General features: G+C 43.2%; 2 protein-coding genes across 2 annotated transcripts; both read right to left on the minus strand.

Annotated features, from left to right (window-relative positions):
- Positions 1-212: 212 nt before the first annotated feature.
- Positions 213-6,883, minus strand: NTAN1 (N-terminal asparagine amidase). The gene is made up of 10 exons (XM_050317134.1): positions 6,735-6,883; positions 5,680-5,782; positions 5,527-5,592; positions 4,834-4,942; positions 3,786-3,859; positions 2,517-2,570; positions 1,711-1,764; positions 1,105-1,202; positions 712-825; positions 213-525 (listed from the first exon to the last, which is right to left on the minus strand). The coding sequence occupies exons 1-10, from the start codon at positions 6,813-6,815 to the stop codon at positions 346-348; spliced, it is 933 nt and encodes a 310-aa protein (XP_050173091.1). The 5' UTR covers positions 6,816-6,883; the 3' UTR covers positions 213-345.
- Positions 6,884-8,127: 1,244 nt separating this feature from the next.
- RRN3 (RRN3 homolog, RNA polymerase I transcription factor) lies at positions 8,128-21,635 on the minus strand. The gene is made up of 18 exons (XM_050317352.1): positions 21,593-21,635; positions 21,376-21,484; positions 20,912-20,968; positions 19,830-19,919; positions 19,612-19,741; positions 19,113-19,172; positions 18,574-18,637; positions 18,300-18,369; positions 16,571-16,669; positions 15,843-15,938; positions 15,260-15,395; positions 14,323-14,453; positions 13,057-13,187; positions 12,049-12,233; positions 11,437-11,545; positions 10,874-11,026; positions 9,939-10,026; positions 8,128-9,544 (listed from the first exon to the last, which is right to left on the minus strand). The coding sequence occupies exons 2-18, from the start codon at positions 21,466-21,468 to the stop codon at positions 9,386-9,388; spliced, it is 1,851 nt and encodes a 616-aa protein (XP_050173309.1). The 5' UTR covers positions 21,469-21,484; positions 21,593-21,635; the 3' UTR covers positions 8,128-9,385.
- Between the last annotated feature and the right edge of the window lie 1,960 nt (positions 21,636-23,595).

A 23,595-nucleotide genomic window follows, 5' to 3' on the forward strand; every position in this document is an offset into this window, starting at 1 on the left:
CTGTGTGTGTGCAGCTTCCTTTCCCTGTGGTTACAAAATCACTTTCTGAAGTGCACACCAGTGTAGTGACTCACCTTCTCAGGCTCCAGCAGTGCCCCCTCCCTACCTGTGCCCATCAAATTACTGCACTGACAACAGACCCTAAACAAAGCCAAACTCTTACTCCAAAAACCCCTGATTCCTACGTAAGCAATGCAGAAAAAGCAAGTTACTTCTATCAAAATATTTTATTTTGAAAAGCACAGGAACAATGGTATTTGTGACCAGCAATATCCTTCTTACAACAAATTGCTCTTCTTGCAAGACTGTACTTTCCCTAAAGCAGTGATGGTGGTTGGTTCCAGGTTAGATCTTGTCAGAACAAACCTGTTCCCACAGCCCTTCTTGGTTTTTTTTGTAGATGCGAGGCTTCCTGTCAGGGAACAGGGAGCGAGATGGAAAGGGATGTGCTTTTAGAAATGTTAATGTCGATCGGATGTGGGAAACAAAGTGGGGGGGCTCAGCCAGGGGCGACGTGGAAAGATTCTGAAAAAGAAGATGGGAGCAAGAGCTGCTTGACATGCAGAGCACAATGTTCTCCAGATCCTGCCTTCCCCCAAGGATATTGCCCACCCTCCCGGGGCCAGCAGAGCACTGGAAGAAGTTCTGACAGACTGCACCCCCCTCTCTACTCAGCCAGAAGGGGAAAAAAAAAAGTTCATTTTCAGGTACCTGTAAAATCTGTGCATCGTCTTGTTCCAACCAGAAATCCACATGTGGGAAAGGCCCCCAGAAATAAGGCCCAATACGGAGCTGTTCCGTCTTGGCATCGTAGATGTTGGTGAGCTGTAAGAACACAGCCTGCAGGGTCAGCCACTGCTCACACTGCACACACTCCCTTAGTCTGTGGGCCTGGGGCTCAGCTCCTGTCCCAGACACACCGTGGGCCAGCTCAGCCCTTCCTTCTGACAAACACGACATCAAACAGCAGCAGCAAACCCAGAACCCAAAGACAGAGAATGCTACCAAAGGATTTTGTTTCCTCAAACTTTGGGTATTTCATTGTTCCCAACTGGTCTACCCTTCTGACAAAAATACCATTTCCCCCCTGTTATTTTTACTCACTGGTGCTCCTGTTAAAACATGGGCTGAACGCAAATCCTCATCCGGCCCTTTTTCTGGGAAGGTTGCAGGGAAAATCTCTGCTGTTTTTACATTCACAGCTGGGAGGAAAGAGATGAAATACAGAAACAATTAATTCCTACAAGGCACTTGTTTACAGTGACCATGTCCCTAACACAACTGTGTTGCAGAACTTCAGAACCCATCCCACTCTGTTGTATTTCTCAGACCCCTGAGCCTGCAATAGCTCATTTCTACTCCATTTCCTTTGGCAGCATTTTAATATTCCAGAGATCTGTGAACTAATTAGAAAAAACACCACATAATCAATAAGAAGGTTGAATTTTAAGCAGAAATTTAGTGAAGTAGCTTGATATTGATAAAATCCTAAGTGCAGTTAAAGGAAAAAAAATCTGCTTGCCTTTGTACAGAGCCCCTCCTACCCGTGCAACTGTGGTACCACAGGAAAAGTATTTCTACCTTCACCTCTGACAGCAGCTTGTAACTTTTACGATGGACTTCAGCCAGTCATTAACTAACTACAAGCCCATTTACTACTGGAATCTGAAAAGCAATCCAGTTACTAAAATATAATTCTAATTTACTCACCTATTCCATAAATGATTGGAAAGTGAATATCCTGTTCTTCTCTATCATTTAGTTCTGTAAGAAAAAAAAAATCAACTTGCAGGACTTTGGATTTTTCTGTGAGGAGCGTTCATTTAGTTGTTTTTGATAACATACAGCAGATCTGATGTTGTAAAGACAGAAAAAAAACAAGGAAGCCTAAAAGAAATATGGAAAAGAAGGTGCAGGTTCTTGGGGGTTGGAACAGAGCTGTCTCCAAGCAGAACAGCTGGATCCAGCCAACTGCTCCTCACTTCTGCGTGGGCAGTTTATAGGGAAAAAAACCACAATGCAAAATGACCACAATGCCAGGTTTCAATGTTAGTCACCAGCAGCACTGTCATGGAAAGAGGAAGGAAAAGGAAATAACTTCCTCGAAGTGACATCACACACTATGAACTAACTGAAAGTGTTCAGGAGTTCCCTGGAGCCTGCAGGGAGGCAGGTCCAGCAGCCCAGCAGGGCACAGGTCTGCAAATGCCCTTCTCAGTTGTCTCGTAGGATCTGCACGGGTACAGAGCCTGTTCCACAGGGCAAATGGGCCAGAAAAACCTGGCCAGGATCACAAGGGGCTCTGCTATTGGTTTTGCAGTGCAGCAGAACTTGGCAAGGACAGAGTCCTGCTGTGCTGGCTCTGCCATCACCCCCACTGACCACAATAAAACTAACAATTACAAATGGTTATGGAGGACTTGTGCTGTTCTGTCTCACAGGATGGAAAAAAGCCAGGAAAAGCCCTTTGATTTCAGTAGCTAAAGGTACTTCCAAACCCAAGGAAAGATTCTTACCTGTTACACAGAAGGTCACTAAATGAACATCATCCGGCTGGAGATCGAACGCTCCTACAGCAACAGGGACAGCACAACGTGTGAGTGGGGGTGGCAGGGCAGGGGCTGGGTGGGCTTTGCAGTGCTGGGCACACCCCTAAACCACTGCTCCTGGGGAGGGCACAGCAAACAGCCTTTTGCATGTTTGCTTCAAACTCACAGCAATTTACAGAGAGGAGCCCTTTGTAATAGCAAAAACGTGTTAAAAAAAAAAAGTGTTGTGCCATTCACTGCTTTTACTGACACTGGTTTAGCTCTGGCATCACACCAGCTCTGCTTTAGTTCACTATACACATTTAGCAGCTTATATTTAAATGTTTTTTTCCTAAAATGTTATATATATAGTGAGCAAACCCAGTCTTTCACTAGGTGTAAATTAAATCTGCCTTTCACCATCTTAAAACTCCAGGAAAAATTCCTCTTTTTTTTCTAAGTTCTGATTGCAATTCAACCTGATTGATTGAAATTGTAACTTGAGGTATGAGAATCAGAAGATTGAAAAAATAAGTTAAACAAAATACCTTATTCTGTACAGAACTCTCCTATGGCATATAACACAGACCAGGTGCAACAGCCAGGAGGCTGCAGACCAGAGCTTTGCTGGTTCCTTTTTCCTCTTTGTTTATCCCCTTGAACACCTCCCCCCTCCCTCCTCCCTCCCCATTCCAGTGGGGTGGAAGCCTCTCCACACTCAAAGTGCTCAGCACAAGAGCACTTGCAGGTAGCAGGTACTTTATGTTTCCAATTTGCTAGTAAAGCACTGCCATCACCGCTCTGGACAATGGGTTTTACAAACAGACCTGACATTTTTCATCAGGTAATTCCAAACAGTAATTAAATTTTACCTCATCCCATTAAGGTATGAACTGAATGGTGATTAATGAAGTCACCCCCACTCAGATTTGGAGAGTGTCACCACTTGCCCAAGATCACAGAGGGGATCAGCAGGAGTCAAGCCCAGCTGAAGTGCCCCCCAACTCTCCACACCCCAATAGGAGCCAGGGGGAAGTGGCAGGTTCAGCCCCTGCAGCCCACACACTGCCCATGGAGCAGCCCCAGCAGCCCAACCCCTCTCCACACCGAGTTCTCAGGCACAGAAAAACACCCTTCAAAACAAATCCACATTTCTTTCCAGAAAATTACTGGGGACTCAGATTACAAACAAACTTTACCCACATCCAGCCAGAACTATTGTTTTTGGACATGAGAGTGGAAAAAAAGTGAACTTACTAAGAAGCTGATTAGTAAGTTTTTGTGATAACTGCCTATCATCATTGAAACCTCCAACTAGGTGCACTTCCAGCCTAACAGAGATGGAATAACAGGAAACAGCAATTAAAAAGACATCTCAAAATGAATAGCTTTACAAAATAATCCCCAGCCCAAACTGCAAAGCAATCATTGGAGAAGCCTTATTACAATGACATGCACCAAGCTGGTTTGCATCACACAGCAAGTTATGGGAACTCCATTCCCAACACTTGAGGGATCATAAGGAAATGGCACAGAACAGAAGCTTTAAGAGGCATTACATACATGCAGTTCTAACCCAGGGGTACCTCTGATGGTCAGCACCTCTGGTTTGGACGGAACTTTATAACCACCTTTCAGTTCCTGAAAAAGGGTTAACTGAACATGAAGGTTTTTGTTCCCATGACCTCCTCACAACTATTCTGGACCATGCAGCAGGGTTCTCCTCTGAGAAGTGTCTGTGTAAAGACAAGTCCTTACAAATCATGAGTTTCAGACATCACATCTTCTAAGTTCATTTAGTTTTTGTTCTTACCAAACTGCAGGGTCAAAAACCTCCACATCCATTTTCTAAATTCCATTTCAGAGCTTTTTATCCATTGTCCTGTCCCACACCCCCCTTTTTTCTTTTTTTTTAATGTAGACTTAGAAAAATCCCAGATGGATTCTCAGATATCAGAAAGAATCTACAACATCAACACTCTGGAAGGGAAAATATAAACCAAAAACCAGTTATTTGGAAAATTTTGCACATCTGAAACAAAGCTTAACTGGGAAACAGCAAACACAACCCTCACAGTGGTTTTACAGAGACACTATTCAGAAGAGAACCGTGCTTTAAACAACTGCTAAAAACACCCCCAAAATCATCATCAAGGGAATCATTTTCACTTTACACGTGGTTGCTGATTAAGAGAACTTTCCTGCACAGTGACCTGGCCTGAACCCCATATAATCACACAAAATTTCCCGCTGTATAAGCTGCAGCAGCCTTTGTGAAAAGCAGTGCACAAGGAGCAGAGCTGACCTGCCACAGCCCGCGGGGTTTGAGAGAGCCTTCACTGAACTCATGATGAGCGACACCTCGGCCTCCGTGTCCGCCCCGTCGCAGTGTGTCAGGCAGGTGGCTCCGCTGCCTGGGGAAGGCACCAGAACACAGGGACTTAGTGACTGTTCTGTTAACAGGAACACTCCACACCCTGCAGCAAGGCAAGAGCTGCACCACCAGCACCTCCCTTTGCCTTGGGACAGCGGCCTCAGCAGAGGGCACGGGCTCACTGAGTGAGGCAACAACCTCTGCACGTCCCATTGTAAAACCACAGCTCATGTCAGGGGTACAAGTGCCCCCTAAAGCAGGACCAGACAACATCTCTGACGTCAGACACCCAGGCACGTAACGAGGATCTTCCCACAGATCCCACCTCTGTCATTTCCAAACCCCTGCTCCCACACTGCTGAGCACAGCCCAGGGCTGCAGTGCCACTGCCACTGGCCACAGGAACAGGTTAAACATCTGCTGGTGGAGCAACCACAACGTGGAGCCTCTGACACCAAACACACCCCCTCTTCGAACAAGTCCTTTAGTTAATACTTATGTGGCTTTTGGAGATTCAGGTTTACACAAACATAACTGCAGTTTATTTTATTAATGCAACATAAACCAGTTCTAATTCCTCACTTCAGGGGGACAGGTTTTGTTCTGAACATCCTTTAGGGATACCTGTGTGTCGGAGCACAACTATGTGGCAGGTAGTTGCATCATCTGATCCAAGAATAGAAACAGAACCTATTTTAAAGGAGAGAAACACCGTAAGAACTCCCCTCTCCCACTCACTGCTTCAGTGGAAGAGCAAATGTTTATGTTCCTACACACCATCTTTGGGGGTGGTCACTGCAAACTCTCTCTGCTGGACATAGAGGAGGCCTTTGGGTTCCACAGTCTGAGCAGGCTGACTTCTCAGAAGCTTTGCCTTTTCCTAAAGATAAATGATAACAGAGACTACCGTGGCTGAATTCTCAGATGTTTGCATTACTTGACAGAAACATCACCTCTGAAAAGCAAAGGGACTCAGGTCAGAGAGAAACGTGTATTTTGTATTACGGAGTATTCTGATTTTTAAGAAGTTTTTGCTTACCTGCCACTGATCAAGTTAATAGTTAAATTCCATCATTCCAGAGACACACAAAACACTTCTCCCTGTTTTACAGACCATAAAATGGAAGCACAACAAAAAGCATTTGGACTAGGCAAAGATTATATATGAGGCAACACCAGAGCTGATCTTGGAGGTTTAATCAGGACAAGAAACTTTGGAAATGTAGAAGTTTCAGCCTTCTACTGCCACAACCCATAATATTTACTTAACACTTATCAAAACATGGCTGTTTATTGGCTTGCCTGGTGCAGGGAAAACCCAGATTCCTGGGCTGTGACTACTGCAATGCTTCACCACAGACCCGCTGGGTAGGAAGCAGATTTCCATCCTGGGGGCTCCAAAAAACACCTCACAGCCCTGATATCAGATTTGCCCTGGTTTTCTGCATAAATTCAGGTGCTACGAAGAAGAAACACCTTCTAATGGGAAACACCTTCCCAACCAGCTCTGCTCTGCATTCCCGGCTGGCAGTCCGCCGCTAGGACAGTAACACATATATAACATTTACACACTGGGAGCGAGGTCAGCACCTTCCCGACAGTGACCGCCCTGGCTTTTATCGCCAGGGTTTGCTATTTCGGGCCCGGAAAGGACAGCCCCAGCCCGGCCGCTCCGCTCGCACCCGGGGCCGTCACCGCCGAGCCCCTGCCGGGGACACCGATTTTATTTATTTCGGGCACCCCGCGTTGTCACAGCGGTGCCCGGGGCCGCCTCAGCCCCGCCCGGCCGCGGGTTCATACCCCGGGCAGCGCCGCGGGGCCCCCTGGCTCACCTCGAGGTGCGGGTGTGCGCGGATCATGTCCCCCGTGGGCCGGGCCAGGTCCACCCGCGCCCCGTTAACCAGCAGCGGCATCTCGGCGACCGCCGGGCCCGGGCCCGGGGGCGGCTCCGCCTTCCCTCCCGAGGCCGCGCCGGGCCGGGCCGGGCAGCGCCGCGCGGGGCGCTGGGAAAGCGGGGCGGCCGCACCGGCACCGGCACCGCCCGGGGCTCGGCGGGGACAGGGACAGGGACCGGCACCGGCACCGCCCGGGGCTCGGCGGGGACAGAGACTGGGACCGGCACCGGCACCGCCCGGGGCTCGGCGGGGACAGAGACTGGGACCGGCACCGGCACCGCCCGGGGCTCGGCGGGGACAGGGACAGGGACCGGCACCGCCTGGGGCTCGGCGGGGACAGGGACCGGCACCACCCGGGGCTCGGCGGGGACAGGGACAGGGACCGGCACCGGCACCGCCCGGGGCTCGGCGGGGTCTGAGGCGAGCAGGGAAGGCGTCCGGGCTCGGCCCCGCCTGACGATTCAACCCGGTACCCTCGCAGAAATCCGCCCCTCCTCCCGTCACTGCGGGGTCATCCGTAGGTTACGGTATGAAACCGGTTTGGAAATAACAGTGACAAAGCCCCGAATTCACAAATCACGGAATCGGTTAGGTTGGAATAGACCTCTAAGATCGCCAAGTCCACCAGCCAGGCACCAGGACTGTCCACAACCCACACAGAAAAGCCCCAGGCCCCCAGCTCACCTTTCCATCCACTTTCACAAAAGTAAACAGTCCCTGGACGTGTTCTAGGCAAGGCTGGACGGGGCTCTGAGCAACCTGGTCCAGTGAAAAGTGTCCCAGAGGATTGGAACTAAACAATCTTTAAGGTCCCTTCCACCCCAGGCCATTCAGTGATTCCGTAGCAGACACTTTGTTCAGAAGGTACACTGAATCTCTCAGCTGACACAGAATTCCACCTCCAAATCAGCATTCCTCACTGTTGGCAGTATTTACAAAGCCTCTTTAGCAAAATGCCAGCACCTGCCAGCACACCTGCCTGCAATTACACTGAGCACAGCTGAGGGTCCAGAAACACATCAAGTGACAACTGTGCAACTTCAGTACAGACAGTTCAGTGTCTGCATACTTTTTGATGTTACACTACAGTAACAGGGTTTTTTTTGTTTTGTTTATAATAAGACATGGAAACTCCTGAATCACATACCTGGTATTAAAACTGCAGAAATTTTAGCCTCCTTTTGGAAGAAGCAGCTGAAAGGCATATTTGAAATTATGCTTTTCTTGCTCTTGATTTGAGAAGGGTTCTTGCATGTCAGGAGAAAATGCGATTATTTCAAGTGGAAATCTATTGTTTATTACTCAGGACTGACAATAAAGAGGACTAAAATTAAACACAAAAACTCAGTTTATACAATGATGAACAGGTTCACAGATGCACTTTGCAATGTCATCCCCAGAACTCATTTCTGCAGTCTGTCAGAACAAACACCCTGGCTTTGAGAAGCCAGGCTACACAGAGAGCACCTCAGTTACACAGACATGGGGTTTTCTCAAAAGTGTAAGCATTGCACTGTTGGCATCAATCTTTATTGGCTCCAAATAAAAATGTTGTCTTGAAAGCCTCCAAGTTCAGATTCTAAAGAAGGGCAATTAGAGTTTAGTCCAAATACATAAAATTTTAAACTAAATGTTGTACAAGTAACATTTTTTCCCCACTGTTTATATTTTTACTCAAATCTAAAAGCCAGCAACCGTAAAAAGACAAGAAACTTCTGTAGAGAAACTCAACAGTGACTGACACACGGACAACACAAGGACACCACTGACATCACCACTTTCTTTCCACAAGGGAAGATTTTTTTTTCCTATTTTCAGCATTCACATATAAACTTCAAATCCCGCAAATAAATACCTGTTGCAGAGTGCTTCATAAGCACTCTAAAGAAAACTATCTACAAATAATACATTCAGCTACTCCCTCATTTTCAACACTTCCAACAATCATCACTTTTACATGTCTGAACTTTCATAGCTGGGAAAGGTGTGTGTCAGCTACGGATTTAAGGAACACAAGTGCTTACTGAGTACTCCACTGTCAAAGGGCTTCACCAAATACTGTTCTACAGATAGGAAAAGCTTAAGAGTTGTGTGTAGAAGAACCACTGTCAGACCAGTTCATGGCCTGCCTATCTAGGAATCACACCTTCACTTTGAAACCAACTCAAGAAGAGTCATCAGAGTAGAGTCCGAACACTGACAGGGGAGTTCTGGCCCCCACACAGATCAGCAGGAAGAAATACCAGAATTTCACCTCTGATATATAAAACCTTGTAGAGAAACATCAGTAAACAAAGTTTTTAACAGTCAGGAGAAACTATTAAAAAAAAAAATCCCTTCTAAGTCATAAAAACCATTTCAATGTGAAATTTGCAAAATATCACCCTATTTATTCTGTAAGCTTTTCTAGCAACATACGACTCTACTATAACATATCTGTAGAAATCTGATGATTAAGAAACAATAATTTTTCTTAAATGTAGTTACTTAAAACATTTGCCAGTTTGGAAAAGTTGAGCTAAAGTCTCTTTGCAGAGAGAAACATTGCACACAAGTTTTCAGCCTTCTCACTCCTGACCCGCCATGTGTCACTGAGGGAATGGCCCATAACAGTCTGCAGGGGAGCCAACGCTGCTCACGGGGCTCCGGGTGCTGGACTCGTAGGAATTTGGAGCAATTCCAACCACACCATCATTTTGAGGGGTTTCTCCTTTCAAGAAGTCATCATCTTCATCTTCAGAAGTACCCTGTATAAAATTTAAAAGGATCAGATGAGAGCAGAAAGATACTGTCAAATCTTGAGAGACCTGGATTTACACGACGACTGTCATGGCTAGTTAGAATGGTAAGAGAATTAGATGTACCCTCATTATGAGATATGGGAACTAAATAATATCTAGAGTGGATTTCCCAGTGACATCATTGTGTCAATATTCTGAGTGTGTTCATAAAGCTTTCACAGGGGTCCTGTGCTGCAGAAGAGGGGAAAAGTGCTTGGATCAATTCCTAAAGCTTCCAAATTTCAATCACAGTTTAGTGTACTCATACCTACTTTAAAAAAACATCCTGCAACAGAAGCAGCTGATAGAGATTTGGAAAAAGCTGAACTGTGTTTTCATCGGGAAAGATTAGAAAGATTACCTTTTTAATGGGTTTCTTTAGATTCTCAAGATCTTCAGCACTCAGCTCTTCCCAGAACTGATAAAGAGGATCAATGGTCTTCTTTGACCTGAGAGAGGAATCAAAACACAGAATGAGTTAATATATTCAGTAGAAGTTATATATATTTAATTTTAATGATGATGCAATATAAAACGCTCTGACATTTTGATAGCCCTCTCTAGGGTTTTACAAACTACTCAATTAATCCCTATATAATCCTCAATTAATCCCATGAAAAAATACCTCCATTTTGCTGATAGGTATAAATCACAAAGGTTTGCTTGAGGACTTCTGGAACAGTCATTTCTCCTAATTCCTAATTGGGTATTTTTAACAGCTACACTATGTTCACAAAAGAACCCCAACTTTATTAATAGTATTCTTTTGTTGTTATATGAATATTACTAGTAATAATTTATAATTCTAAGAAAGGTCTCCCTTCTGTGGAGATGGATTTCTTTTAAAAAGAGACAATAAAAAGCCAGAATGTTGCCCTCTACTATAAAAAGAGTATTTTACATAAGCTGAAGTCTCCAATCAAGAAGCAATATATTGATAGTGCAAAAAAACCCAAACCAAAATAACAAAAAAAGGACACATCCCCCATAGTTCCAACAAAACATGATTTAGGCTAACACAACATTTTAGAGGCTGCTTACAACAAAAAATCACCAAACATATTAACTAGACCTTCCAGGAAACTGGATCCTGTTCCTTCTTCACTGCTATCTGTCACAGCAGGGGTACATTCCAATTCAAACCTCTGACAATCTCTGCTTAAAATACTCAACACGGGAAGTACCAAAGATCAGTGAGGAAAGTGAACCACAGACACATTGACAGCTTCCTACAGCTTTATTCTATTCTATGACTATTTCCTACAAGGCAGAAACAAGTTGTTCCCTTTTAACTACCTTTTGAGTATGTAGGGATCAAAGGGGAAGAAGCTGTCCAGGGGGTTGGTGCAGGTCTGCACAAGGTCACCTCCTGTGCCGCTCCGAACAACCGGGATGAACTGCCTGTTGTTCCTCTCAATGATGGTGTAGCAGAACACCAGCTGGTATTTCCTTTAAGAAAGGCAACAAAGAAAAGGTAAGCACTTCTAGCACACCTAAAGCAGGGATTTGAGATGGTACTAAAATACAAAGTTATTTTTTAACAAACATCACTTCTATCTTCCATTTTCCAGCTGACACTAGGAGTTTTCAAGACAGTCACAAGGTAAGGAGCCTGCTCTCTCTTCCTCTATACTCATATCAACTTTACTCCAAGTAGAATCACACTGGCTCCAACACAGAGCAATCATAGTGCTGCAGGCTTGCACTGAAACTGAACCAGAATAAACTTATCACCCCTGGAACATGGGCAGCATCATGTCTTAGATAATATTTATACTGTGCCTACCAAAACCCACGTTCTAAGTACTGTGCTGGTTTCAGATACACACCAACATCTGAAGCTGAAACTGAGTAGGTACCTGGTAATAGCAGCAAACAAGTTGACAACAGAAGGGATACAAATCTTCAGCGGGTTGAGCTGACACATGACAATGCGCTCGAAATTTAAACTCTGCAGATATGACAGACCTTGAAAACAAGAACAATTAACAAATATAGGTTCATAATATCATGTAAGCTGAACTTAATTTCTAACAATTTCCAGTGTGACAAGCCTGCACCCTGCACAACACCGCAGGAACACATCCTAGGATGCTCTCTCCCAGTGGAGATCTGGCCCACAGCTTGCTCAGCAGAGAAGTTACTCTAATAACAATAACCTGCCACAGATGAGGGATCCTCCTAACACACACACACGAAATCTGCACACACATTAGAAGCACTGACAGAGGCAGAATCACCAATACAGATTATTAACTGAAGCCCATGCTGGCTTTCTACAGTTATCAGCATTGTTTCCAAGAGGGGAAAAAGATCATTTAGCTCGGTAGCCCAACACATGTACAAGACATCTCATTCCCTCAGAGCACAACAGCATAAACCTGCCATCAGATACTTGACTGAACTGACCATTACAAAACACATCAACAGTAAAACTTGCAAATGAATCCTTTCAAACCTAATATACTCACCTTTCCTTAAGTTTCCATCCAAAAGTTGTTTATGACGGAAAATAAGTGTATAGAACACAGCCTGACATGTAGAGTAAAATGGCCCATGGAGAGCTACATCACAGTAAGCATTAGCTCCTGTATCCTGATTATCAATGTATTTATGCATCCAGTTCACCAGAAGATCCAGACATGCTTTTACTGTGCTATAATGAAGGGGGGAGAGAGAAAGAAGTGTAAAGACAGCCCCTGAAATGGTGCAAAAAAGATGTTAAACAAGTATTCAAGGATCTCAGTGGTTATAAAAACATCAGTAAGAAAATCTCATTGAAGGAAACGAGATTGTGTTATGAGCTTTCTCTTTTATCTCAGCATAAAATGAATCAATTAGCAGTCAGTGAAAGCACAAGGTGCCAGAAGAGATCAATCCATGAACACATGTTGGATGTGAACACACAATAAACAATCAGAATCCTGGGCTACAGGTAGTACAGAAAGAGATGCCTCCCATGTCCATCAGGTAATTCCAAAATCCAACTAACTTCAATGTTAAAATCACTGTACCCACCCACAACAAAAAAGACATTTTTACCCATCTGCTTGAGTATTTTAATACACCTGTATCAAAATACTGGAACACCTGTTTTCTCTGTCCCAGAGTCTACATAAAATGCCAAATATTGGGCACTAAAAATACCTGCTTCTGAACATCAGATACACCAGGAATCCGTGACTCTGCCTGAAGTCAACACAACCTACCCATGTTCAGCACTCAAGCTAATAAAGTGAGGCCTTGAAGAGTAAGCCATGAATCCCAACAATCATTAATCTGCATCCTGTACATGCAAAACTTTCCAGGAAATTCAAAACAATACTGAAACACAGCTGAAAGGACACACAAGCCCCTTGATTGAGGCTGACTGGCAAAGCAGTGGGAACAGCAGACCAGAACTGTGTGTGCAGTCTGTGAATTCTGCTCAGCAATCAGCATAAAATGGTTGTCTCTGCTCACGCATCAAAACAACTTACACAACTGGAATAAATTTAGCTCTTGCCAAGAAGCTGCCAATGTAACTCCCAGCAGTCTGTCTGATCACTGAAGGATTGTTTGGATCCTGCAGTTTTTTCCAAAGATGGTCTAAAAATGCCTCAGCCAACCCCTGGAAAAAGATAAACAGAAATTGTGAGTTGTTATACTGATAACACTATTTAAGTAGTACATTTCTAATACTCAATTTCCATAATTTCTACAATCAAATCTTTTAAAAAATCTACCTATAACTGTAGTAAATAGCAATTTCTACACATGGTGGAAGAACACTCACTTCTGTGTCTCTTTCTATAATACTCAGTTGTAAAAAGCAGGGGGAAGAAGTCTAGGAAAGAATCAGGAAAAGATACACCAGAAGTGTTTAAAACAAGTGTGATAAGAAGGTAAACATGAAATGACTGTTCGCCAAGTTTTGTAGCAGAAGCAGTTGGGGACACTCAAAGAAAATAGCCGGAAAAAGAATTCAGAGAACAAAAGTGATTCTTAACCTTAAATGTTACATTGTGGAATTTTTTGCCACACAAGTTCATGATGCCAAAAATTCACATCATTACAAAAAGCACAGTATCATGAGATACTTTCTCCTTGAAGTTGTCCAAATGTTACCACCATGACTTCAGCTCAGGAAGTTACCAGGCTGCTGCTGCAGGTACTGCAGCCAAACATCACACATGGATGACCCCATCCTGATATTCTTTCCAGCACTATTCACCACTGTCAGAGACAGGGCAGTACCTTAACTGGCCTTTTAGCTACTTTCATGCAAAAAGCACCTGTGTTCTCATTGTTATGTGTAAAAGAAAGAACAACAGTGTTGACAGAGAGGGGAAAATGAGGGGGAAACAACAAAACAGCAGACATAATTTTTTCAAATATAAGATCCAACAGGAGAATTATCTTTAAAGAGAGTTTTGGGATGCTGAAGAAACTTGCTGGAGCACCATGTCCTGGGTGCAGGAGTCCAACTGATATTCTTGTAAAAGAGGTCCCTTGTAACCACATTTGCTTAGATTCCATCGGTGTGCAGTTTATGAACAACATAGGAAGAGCAACAGTAGAAAGAAAACTTTAGGAATGGAGTAGCAGAGAAGGAAAAGACAACAAAGATACTAATGATCCCCATGTACTTGCTATTTTCAGACTAGAATTACAGCAGAAAACAACTGTTTCATGTTTAAAAAAAGCCAAAACAAGGAGGCAGAAATGACAGAGGACACTGCATTTTAAAACCAGCTTTTACTCACCAATTTAAAGCTGCAGATGTAAAACATGAAATACTGTACATGGCACGAAGCATGGGTTGGTAAAATGAGCTTGTCAAAAACAGAAACCAGATCCCGGTACAAGTCCTTTGTGTTGCTGATATTGAGTTTTCCTACACAACAACGAAACAGAACGAAATGAGACATTTCAGGGGTTTTTTCTACCCTCGTGCTGCAAAAGTGGTATTGGTATCTTTCTACACCAGCAAGAAGTATGTAAAAAAACACTGTTAAACTGACTTTTCAGCTTATCTGAGATCTAAAAATTACTTATAGTAAGACTTTCCAGGTCTTTGGTTCTACTGCTTTTTAAGGTGGTGTACATGAAGAACAGCTCTGAGTGCACACATATAAAACTGGTAGACATGCAAACTTTGCAATAATATGTTAATTCAGAAAAAAACCTAAGAAATAAATCACCTGACTTACATGGAGAAGATACAGTAAAATGGTTTCTAAATATTCTGTTTTAAATATATAAATCTAAGGAATTCAAGCCCTTAATACATACCAGTATAAGACATTTCTTTCACTTTGTTTCCTAACACAAAGCCCTACTGTAGCAATTCCAACTGACTGGCGTGTCTGGTTGTTTTGATTTGCTTCCAATCCTTGTGATGTTGAAAGGATCCATAATTCTAGCACTCAAGTAGAGCAGATGATAAAGCACTTATACCCTGTCACATTTTGGATACAGCATCCTATTTACGGAACTGGAATGTCTCCAACTGAGGACTAACCCTTTTAAGTCATAACTGTACCTCTCGCAGTAACACCGGGCACAGGCAGGAATGTGGACAGAGCCTGCTGCTGGCAGAATTCTGCTCCACCTTGCAGCAGCAGACAGCAAGAACTCCTCTTTTGTGTTTCTTACTTGCTAGCAAAACAACAAATCTGGGTCTAGTGCAAGTGTTCTTACCATCCACGTGGCAAACATCCTTGATGTAGGAAAACAGGATGGTCATCAGAATATCGAGGCGCTCGGCAAGGGGATGGGCCATTCTCTCACTGCTGGGAGAGACAACTTTGCTTCCTTTTCTTTCTTCATCTTCCTCCTGGTAGATAAAAATGACAAATGCAGATTCTATATGCACAACAGCAGAGAGACAGCAATTACAGGAAAAGTGATACTAAATTTCTCTTTCAGCGATATGCTAAAGTTTCATATTTTTCTTACAAGAGCAGTATCTAATTACACAGTATGAGCAAAGCTTTGTGATCCAAGCCAAGCACCATGAATTCTTTAACTGGCTTTATGCAGAGCTGCTTGTGCTTTTACAGATTGAAATCGATTCACTGCATGTACACTGGGTATGTACATGAATAAAGTCAATAGCTGAGAACACGTTAATCGTTTGTTATCTGTTCAGGTTTCAAGAGCTGTGGGCAGTGCAGTAACAACAAAGCAAGAATGAATCCCTACACTTAGTTCACAGCCACTTCAGAAGTGAAAATTTAACTAAAAGAAAAAAAAATAATTTTAGTAGAACAAGATAGCCAACCATGTCAAAAAGCCCCTCCTCTGTAGATTTCTCCTCACTACCAGAGTTATTAGCAGTTTCTTCAGCATCTTCAATATCTTGCTGTGGAGTGCTGACCTACAGTTGTAAACAAGAAATTTATTTTTATAAAACCATGACAATAATATGAAACCTTTTTTTTTTATTACTCTTAACGAAGGAAATGACAACATGAGTAAGTTCTTGACTAGATTCTGTCCTGGACTAAATAACCATTTTAAAAGGGAATGATATGCTATACACAAATGCACACTCCAAAGCTCCCTGAAACTTTACCTGACAAATATAATAAGCTCTCCCCAGACTGTTCATATGCTGAGATAAAAAGCCTTGATCATTTACAGTGCTACCCCACCTGTCTTTTTTAAGATGGCAAAGCTTTTACTTCAAAGAGATGATATGACCACTCAACCACACAAAGAGCAGCATATCAGCATATCATTCTCTGCATATCAGCACTGATCACCACAAAGCAGTTGTTTTGACCCTGGCAGGGACATTCCACGCAGGGACTCACAGTACACACCATACACTTCCATGGGAACATCTTAAGCCTGGCAGTGGGGTCTAAATTTGGCTGGTTTTATAAACATTATCACAAGCACTACTGCAGCAGATTTTCTGTCGAGCTTAAAACTGAAGTGTATTTAATTTCCTATTCTGCATTTTAACACCAAGCGTCCACAAAAGGTAACCCAGAATAAACTCACATCCAACTTTAGCAGCTTTTCAACAATAAGCTCCAGAATCTGAAGCCTCAGAGTTGGAAGGTACACTGTAACTCGCAGCAGGTTATGAACATAACATTCCTGTAACATAAAATAATTTGGTATCTATAATAATGTCAACACAAAGTCTAATTTCTGCCAAGGACTTTTAGAAAACAAGTTTCTTCATTTATTATCTAAAGACCCAGAAATAGGTTTAAACAGATTGTATTCAGTCTAGAATAAGTTAACATCAACTTTCAATTGTTAAGATGTGTTATCATTAACTACTTAATCTACTATTGCCATGCAAATTTTCCCAACTATGTCTACATAGAGTGTAAATATTCTGTAAGAAAAGTTATTTCCATAGGAGTTTGTCTAAACTTTCTGTAGGAAAATGAAGCCTATTCCCCACTACATCTAGAACCAGCTATACTAGAACTGCTTCAAGTGTGAGACTGAATACAGTCTTTATTTCAGATTATTACAATACACCAGTAACAATTCCAGGTTCCACAGGTCTGCCTCCTCAGTCATTCTGACTATAAATCAAGCAGGTTAACAGACAAGTTTTGTGAGCATGAATGGGCCCCCCACGTGTACACAAATATCTACAAAAGACAAGCCTACAACTTTCATGCAGCAGAACTGTCAAGCTGGTGCATAAACCCAGGTAAACCCTGCACTGAAGCACACCCCAGTCTCTTTGTGAATATGCATTATAGCACAACCTTTAATTACATGAGTACATATGACTTTTCCACAGGCCATCTGGCTTGCTCAGTACATAAAATGAGTAGAGACAGATTAGTGAGAATGTGTAAATTGGAAATATTTAACAATGCATGGACCATATTTATTACACTTCATTCGAGCCTTGCCCTGCAACAGTTACATACACGTTTCTTTATGATTTGTTCCTCACTGAGCTGCTATGTAAATAAATCTCCTAACACCATGTAAGAGCTATTATTCCCCCATTCTACAGACAAGGAACTGATGCTTCAAGTTACTAGGATTAAAACAACAACAAAAAAACCCAGCAAGATACACAAAGAACTTTGGGGATTTTTCAACACTTAATGTGTCAAAACAGCTTCAACTGAACTTGGCTGGAGGAGCAGGGCTCTGCCTTCCTGTAAGATAAAAGTGCCAACATGTCAAGTTGGAACAAGTAAATGTAAAGATGACACAAGAGCCATACCCTGTCAAAAGTTTCCAGCTTATTTTTCACCACACATGAGAACTGTACCAAAGTTATACTAAAACAGCTTTGGGCTCCACACCACTGGCAGTTTGGATTTCACCTATCACATCCACTGCTTTCTGTCTGCTTATCAAATCCCCTGTTCCTCTGATAAACACTCTCCAGTTTTGATAACAAATGAGACAGGTGTCCTACCGTCTCCTGACTACACAACCCTGAGACTCATCCTCAAAGAGGTCCATCCTGTGCACTGATTAAGAAAGCAATCCTGTGGAAAAGATATGCAGTTATGTCATTAAAGACTTGCATAATGCTTATGCACAAGGAGCTTCAGTATGCTTGGACAACCTTATACAGACACAACTATATGTATGGTTATTACATATGTATTTATACATATATATAAATACTCTCAAAGATCTGCATTCAATGCCACCATATTGGTTGTAGAACTTTTTTAGTATATTTATACATTTAAAAAAACCAAGTGAACATGCCAACAAAAACATTCACAGCTCTTACCAGAGTTCTTTCTGATTTATTAATGAAAGGAAAGTATTCCACCAGTATTGGCATGAGAAACTGTGGTGTCCTATAATTAAAAAATTAAAAAAAAATCAAATGCAGAAGTTATAGGTTATTACCATGAGAGCATTCCACCAGTTAGTGAACATTAGCAAAATACATGCAAGGAAACTAAGTAGTATACTTCCAATTAATAGGGGAAAAACCCAGCAGTTCAGAAGCTTTAAATCTGCAAGGAAAGGGACACAAAGCCATGGGATTATATACTCACGAAGGAACGTATCTTGCAACAGTCTGCAATGCTCTGTGGCATGTATTAAAGTTTTCAGAAAGGTCTAGAGAAACAAAAAAGTATTCTTATGTATTTTTTTACAGAAAACTCAACTAGGAACCAGTAAAAACAGTTCATATCAACTAAACAATTGAAAGATTCCCAAGGAAATCACATTTGCCAAAATGTTCCTTTGAGGGGGGAATGTACATTGAGGTAAATAAAATGGAAACCAAACAACTCCTAACTATCCTTTGGCTTTGAAACAATCTAGGATAAAGAATATTCTCCTACATAGTCTATTCCTACAGATATTGCACCAACAGGAATATTTTGGAAGTAACAAGGAGTGGGTCACCACATCATTGATTTGAGTATACAAAAGATTCTGACTTGGTTAATTAAGGATGTACTGTTTCTTTATGTTTTACTTAAAATCTGCTGAATTAATTTTGTAAAAAAGGAGCAATACACCTTGTATACTTGTTCAGTGAAGGTATTACAGCAGCATATGTAAGCCGTGCTTCCTTTATACTCACTTTCATCATCATCATCAGAATCTGAAATGTCCACGTCGTCTTCTCTGATGGTTATCCGAGCTAGCAAAAAGTGAGATTATTTTACCAAAATTGTACAAATCTTATAGGTAACAGGTTCAATGTCAAACACACTGCACTAAAGTCTTCATCAGGACTAAAGCATAAAAAATAGCCACAAGACTTTCTAAAAGACTGTTTTATTCACAGAAGCAGAAGGCTCTTGAAACATCTGACATGATCCTCACTGCAGCCGTTTTTTAGTAGGAATAACATTACACAGTTCATCCATTTCCAAGACATCTTCAGAACAGGATCTCTACTGGCCACCAGAATATGCCTTCTAAAACCTAAGTACAGAAAACTATCTGTATCATAATTCAACCGAGCAAAAAAACCCCTCAATGACTCAGTAATTAACTGTCATGTTGTACTTACACAGAATTTATCTGGGGAAGACACTGACAAGCAAATAAAGAAGAGTAAGAGAAAAGTAACTTACGGGGGACAAACTGTGACACAATCATCCGGAGGCACGGCCTGAGATGGACAGTTTGTGCTGACACCAGATTGCCAAGAAAACCCAGATATTCTTCCACTACCTCTCGGCTCCTTCCCAACCATGGCAGCTTCTGAAAGTAAGCAAAGATCAATGATGTCAGAGAAGGATGTTTTGAGTACTAAACTCTTAACCTTTCCATGTAGCAAATCGGTATTTACCAGCAAAATGTTGACCAGTTGTTCAAGCTCTTTGGTCAAATATGCAACAGAAGTTCGAAATTCATGGAGCCAATTAATGATCTGGGCATCCTTAAAATAAGCAGAAAAAACAGATAACTATTCCAATAAACAGTATTACCTATGAGTAGAAAATAACGAGATCCTTATAAGTCAAATATTAAGATTGTAAATAGAAATTTATACGGTATTAATATGTGAGGAATTTCTTTGTGTCCTCACCAATAGAAGTTCTTGAGTGCAGGAATACATGCAAGCTGACTTCTAAACCAACAGCCTGCCTAGAAGGCTTCAGCTGCAGACTGAGTAAGGCATGAAACCTCACTCACACAGAACATACTTAAAAAGATGGCATTCGATCTTCTTTTTCTTTTTTTTCCTCCAGTTTAAGCAGAAGAGACATTCAAGTCTTGAAATGATACTGAAACAGTAGCTTTGCCTGTACGCTCCAAAAGGCCTGCTAAAAACATATTACAGAATGTCCTTTTTAAAGAGAAAAGGGACTCCCTATGGCATGATGCTTCCTGCAGCACCCTGCTCACTGTTTTGTGGTTTAATTAAAAGGGGGAAAAAAAGGGCAGAAATGTGGTGGGTTCTTGCAGCTGTGAAATGATATTTCTGGGTATAACTACTAAATGCATATGCACATTACTGCCTAATTCAACAAGATCTTAGTGAGAACAGAAAGCAAAATTTGGTGCAACTTAAAGTGAGAAACCATGGTTTGATGTACAGAAGTATCTCTAAAATCAAGGATCAGTGACAGAAAGATGGTATCTGGAACAAGGACAGACTCAAAGGTTTCTCAGTCTAGAGCAAAGAGTCACTAAGCATGAGACACCATTTATGGAGATCCTGCATATATGTATGTGTATAAACAGACAGTTGCTTTTTTTCACAATTAGAGTTGTAATTCTGAAAGTTTCCACAGAGAAAAAAAGCTATTAAATGCAACCAAATGTTTAAAGCAAAGGATCTGTGGAAGCACCAGAATGACTTGTCTGATGATTACATTAGACAGACGAACTTTACATCATCAGACTCCTGACTATGAAAACTCTTACCTTTATGTCTGGATCTGACAGCTGATGCTTCAACAACTCAAAATCTGTGGTATCACCCTAGCAGGGGAAACAAAAATATTCAATTTTTTTCGAGCAAAATATACCAATTTCATCAACATATCTGAACAACCTATTACTGCTGAACATGTACATCAAGAACACAAGCAAGGGAGAGACAGCTCAAGGAAGGCTGAGGCAGCAGTAACAAGGTGCTGAAAGACATCCGAGGGTTGGCTCACGTTCAGCTGCTCTCCCTGCAGACGCAGTTGGGATCCCCGTGCACCCTCTGGCGTAAGCCCAGCCTTCCATCCACCCAGGTTGACTCACGGGGGGAATCTTTTCACCGCGTTCAGGTTTTTCCCCTAAGCCTTCAAACACGGTGTTGTGTAAGGCGAAATGAGTCTCCTCCCTGAATGACCCCCCAGGAGCCAGCGCGGGCAGCCCGGACTCACTCACTCACTCACCTTCTCGTACTTGAGCAGGATCTCGGTGAGGGTCCCCCCGAACCGCACCGTCTTCCTCGGCGGGGAGCTGATGAACTCGTCCCCTCCCAGCATGGCCACGGCCCCGCGCCTGCGGGACGGGGAACTGCGTGAGCACCGCCCGCAGCCCCCCGGCCCCTCCTCAGCAGGAGGAGCCCCTCGCCCCGCTCCCGAGGGTCCTCCCCGGGGTCCCCCTTGCCTTGCGGTGGCGCTGCCCCCGCCGCTACCGGGGCCCGGGGCCCCGCGCCCCGCACCGCCCGCGCCGCGCCCCGCGCCGCCACATGCCGGTCCGGGCGGAAAGGCAGCGCCGGGCGGCGGAAACGCCGAGCGCTCCGCCCTCCGCACCACAGAGAGCCGGCTCACCGAGCGGCCCCGCCGAGCGCCGGCACACCGAGCGGCACCACCGGGCGGCGGGAGGGAGCGCCGCGACGGAGCGGCCGCGGCTCTGCCCCCGCCCGGTGCGGTGCGGGCGGACCCAGTGAGCTGGGTCGTTAACTAAACCAGGCTGAACCCAAATACGTCTTGCCTTTTACATAACTGCTTACTTGCTGCATTTTATGTCTTGCATCGACAACTTCTTTCCTGTTTGTCACCCTGAAGTTGTATTCCAGATGCTCTTTATAAGCCTCAAGCACGGAGTTAAAGGAGTCTCTGTGCATTTGCACGTTATACTCTTGAAAATCTCTGCTGTCTGCTACCAGCTGCCTCCTCTTGCGAGTGTGGAGGTCTACAAAGCGGCTGTCCATCTGGGGAGCCCCTTTTTTGAAGTGCCTCCTTTCCCGGGTGTCTGAGGAGGTGACGCTGCCCCAGCTGGAACAGCTGGACGGGTCCGGAGCGGGCTCTTCCCGCCGCGGTGCGCGGGGATGGAGCCGGGCAGGAGCAGCGGGAAGCGCCACGGACGGCACCGCGGGAGCAGACCCCAGAACTGGAGGGTAACAGGGCGCAGGGAAGCGGAATTCCGGGTTTATCCACAACGGCACGGTGGAGCGATCCGCAGCCGATTTCTGGCACAAGAAAGCGCTCCCCGACCCCGCGGGCAGCTCCCCCTGAGCGGTGACAGCAGAGGTGACACCAAGGACACGGCCGGACAGGATATGAAGGGTTTTCAACTCAAAACCTAGCACTGCAGTTTGGAGGGATAAACTAAATGATCCGAACAACTTTAGTTGAGACTAAAGAAGGCCAGGAATCTACTTTAAACAAAACGGAATTTGATCTTGGGAAGCATTTATGCATTTGCTAGAACAGAGGCACAGGAACTTTAAGAGAGATTTCTGGATGCTTTCATCGTCTCCTTGTAGGCTAGGTCTGTTTTCCTCTCAAAGCATTGTATACACACACACACACAAGTACTATTGTTAGAGCTACCTGGATAAGTATGAACAGGGACATGCAATTCGTGTGTAGTTCTTCAGTAACACCCAATCTCCTCAAAATTTACTTTGGTTGAATACATAACATTTACTTCACCAATTCACACAAACTAGGTCCAGCAACCCGTGACATTATTTGACCTTAGCCCTCTCAATAAGCTAAACACTTTGGCTAATTCTCTACACAAACTACTCCTGTAATAATTACCTCCCTTTCAGCAACTCTCACTCCCCAAAGTCACATCAAACAGATTTTTGTAGTTCATAATAATATAATCTCTCCCTGATAAAGGTGTTCCCATTTAAGTAGACAATATTACCACCTGAAAACTTTCTTTAGGTGCAGTCCACGTTTAAAGAGTTTAATAAGCATTTAATCCATCCACATAGTTAGAAGTTAGGAGGTTGGTGTTTTTCCTTTCGTGGAATATAGGATGCCATTTTGAGCTGGTTTTAAGGCTTAACCAGATACAAAAGACTCTTGTATTCCCACTCTAGGAAATGGAGTTTGGTTCTTTGTCATTTTGGCCATGTTCTTAAACAGAATGCATAGGACTGTCCTTAATGTCTAAATGAATTCTAGCTTTAGCTCTACAACTGTGTTTACACAAGAGCGAGCAGTTCTAAACATGTACAAGAACTTCTTTCCAGTCCACAATGTAAAAGTTCTTTGAATGGACTTTGTGCTGCTTTCAGCTACAGCTGATAAGGACATCATGAAACTAAAATAGTATTAAATATTTGTTAATGTTCAACTGCTAATAATTCCACTGCCTGTTTCTATTTACCATTAGCCTTCCTTGTTTAGAAGGGCAAACTGATCTCATGA

Source organism: Myiozetetes cayanensis, unplaced genomic scaffold (genome assembly GCF_022539395.1).
Source record: "Myiozetetes cayanensis isolate MyiCay16 unplaced genomic scaffold, myiCay2020 scf20-37, whole genome shotgun sequence".
Taxonomy (NCBI): Eukaryota; Metazoa; Chordata; class Aves; order Passeriformes; family Tyrannidae; genus Myiozetetes; species Myiozetetes cayanensis.

Bases quoted from the DNA above. Each gene is read 5' to 3' on its own strand.
- NTAN1 (XM_050317134.1), bottom strand. From the start codon at position 6,815: ATGCCGCTGCTGGTTAACGGGGCGCGGGTGGACCTGGCCCGGCCCACG. The intron at 5,593-5,679 runs GTGTGTAGGAAC...CCTTTAAAATAG, and splicing joins AGTGACCACCCCCAAAGATG to GTTCTGTTTCTATTCTTGGA. The intron at 3,860-4,833 runs GTCAGCTCTGCT...CATCTCTGTTAG, and splicing joins AACCCCGCGGGCTGTGGCAG to GCTGGAAGTGCACCTAGTTG.
- RRN3 (XM_050317352.1), bottom strand. From the start codon at position 21,468: ATGCTGGGAGGGGACGAGTTCATCAGCTCCCCGCCGAGGAAGACGGTG. The intron at 20,969-21,375 runs GTGAGTGAGTGA...TTCCCCTGCTAG, and splicing joins TCCTGCTCAAGTACGAGAAG to GGTGATACCACAGATTTTGA. The intron at 9,545-9,938 runs GTAATCTTTCTA...AATTTTATACAG, and splicing joins TAAAGAAACCCATTAAAAAG to GGTACTTCTGAAGATGAAGA.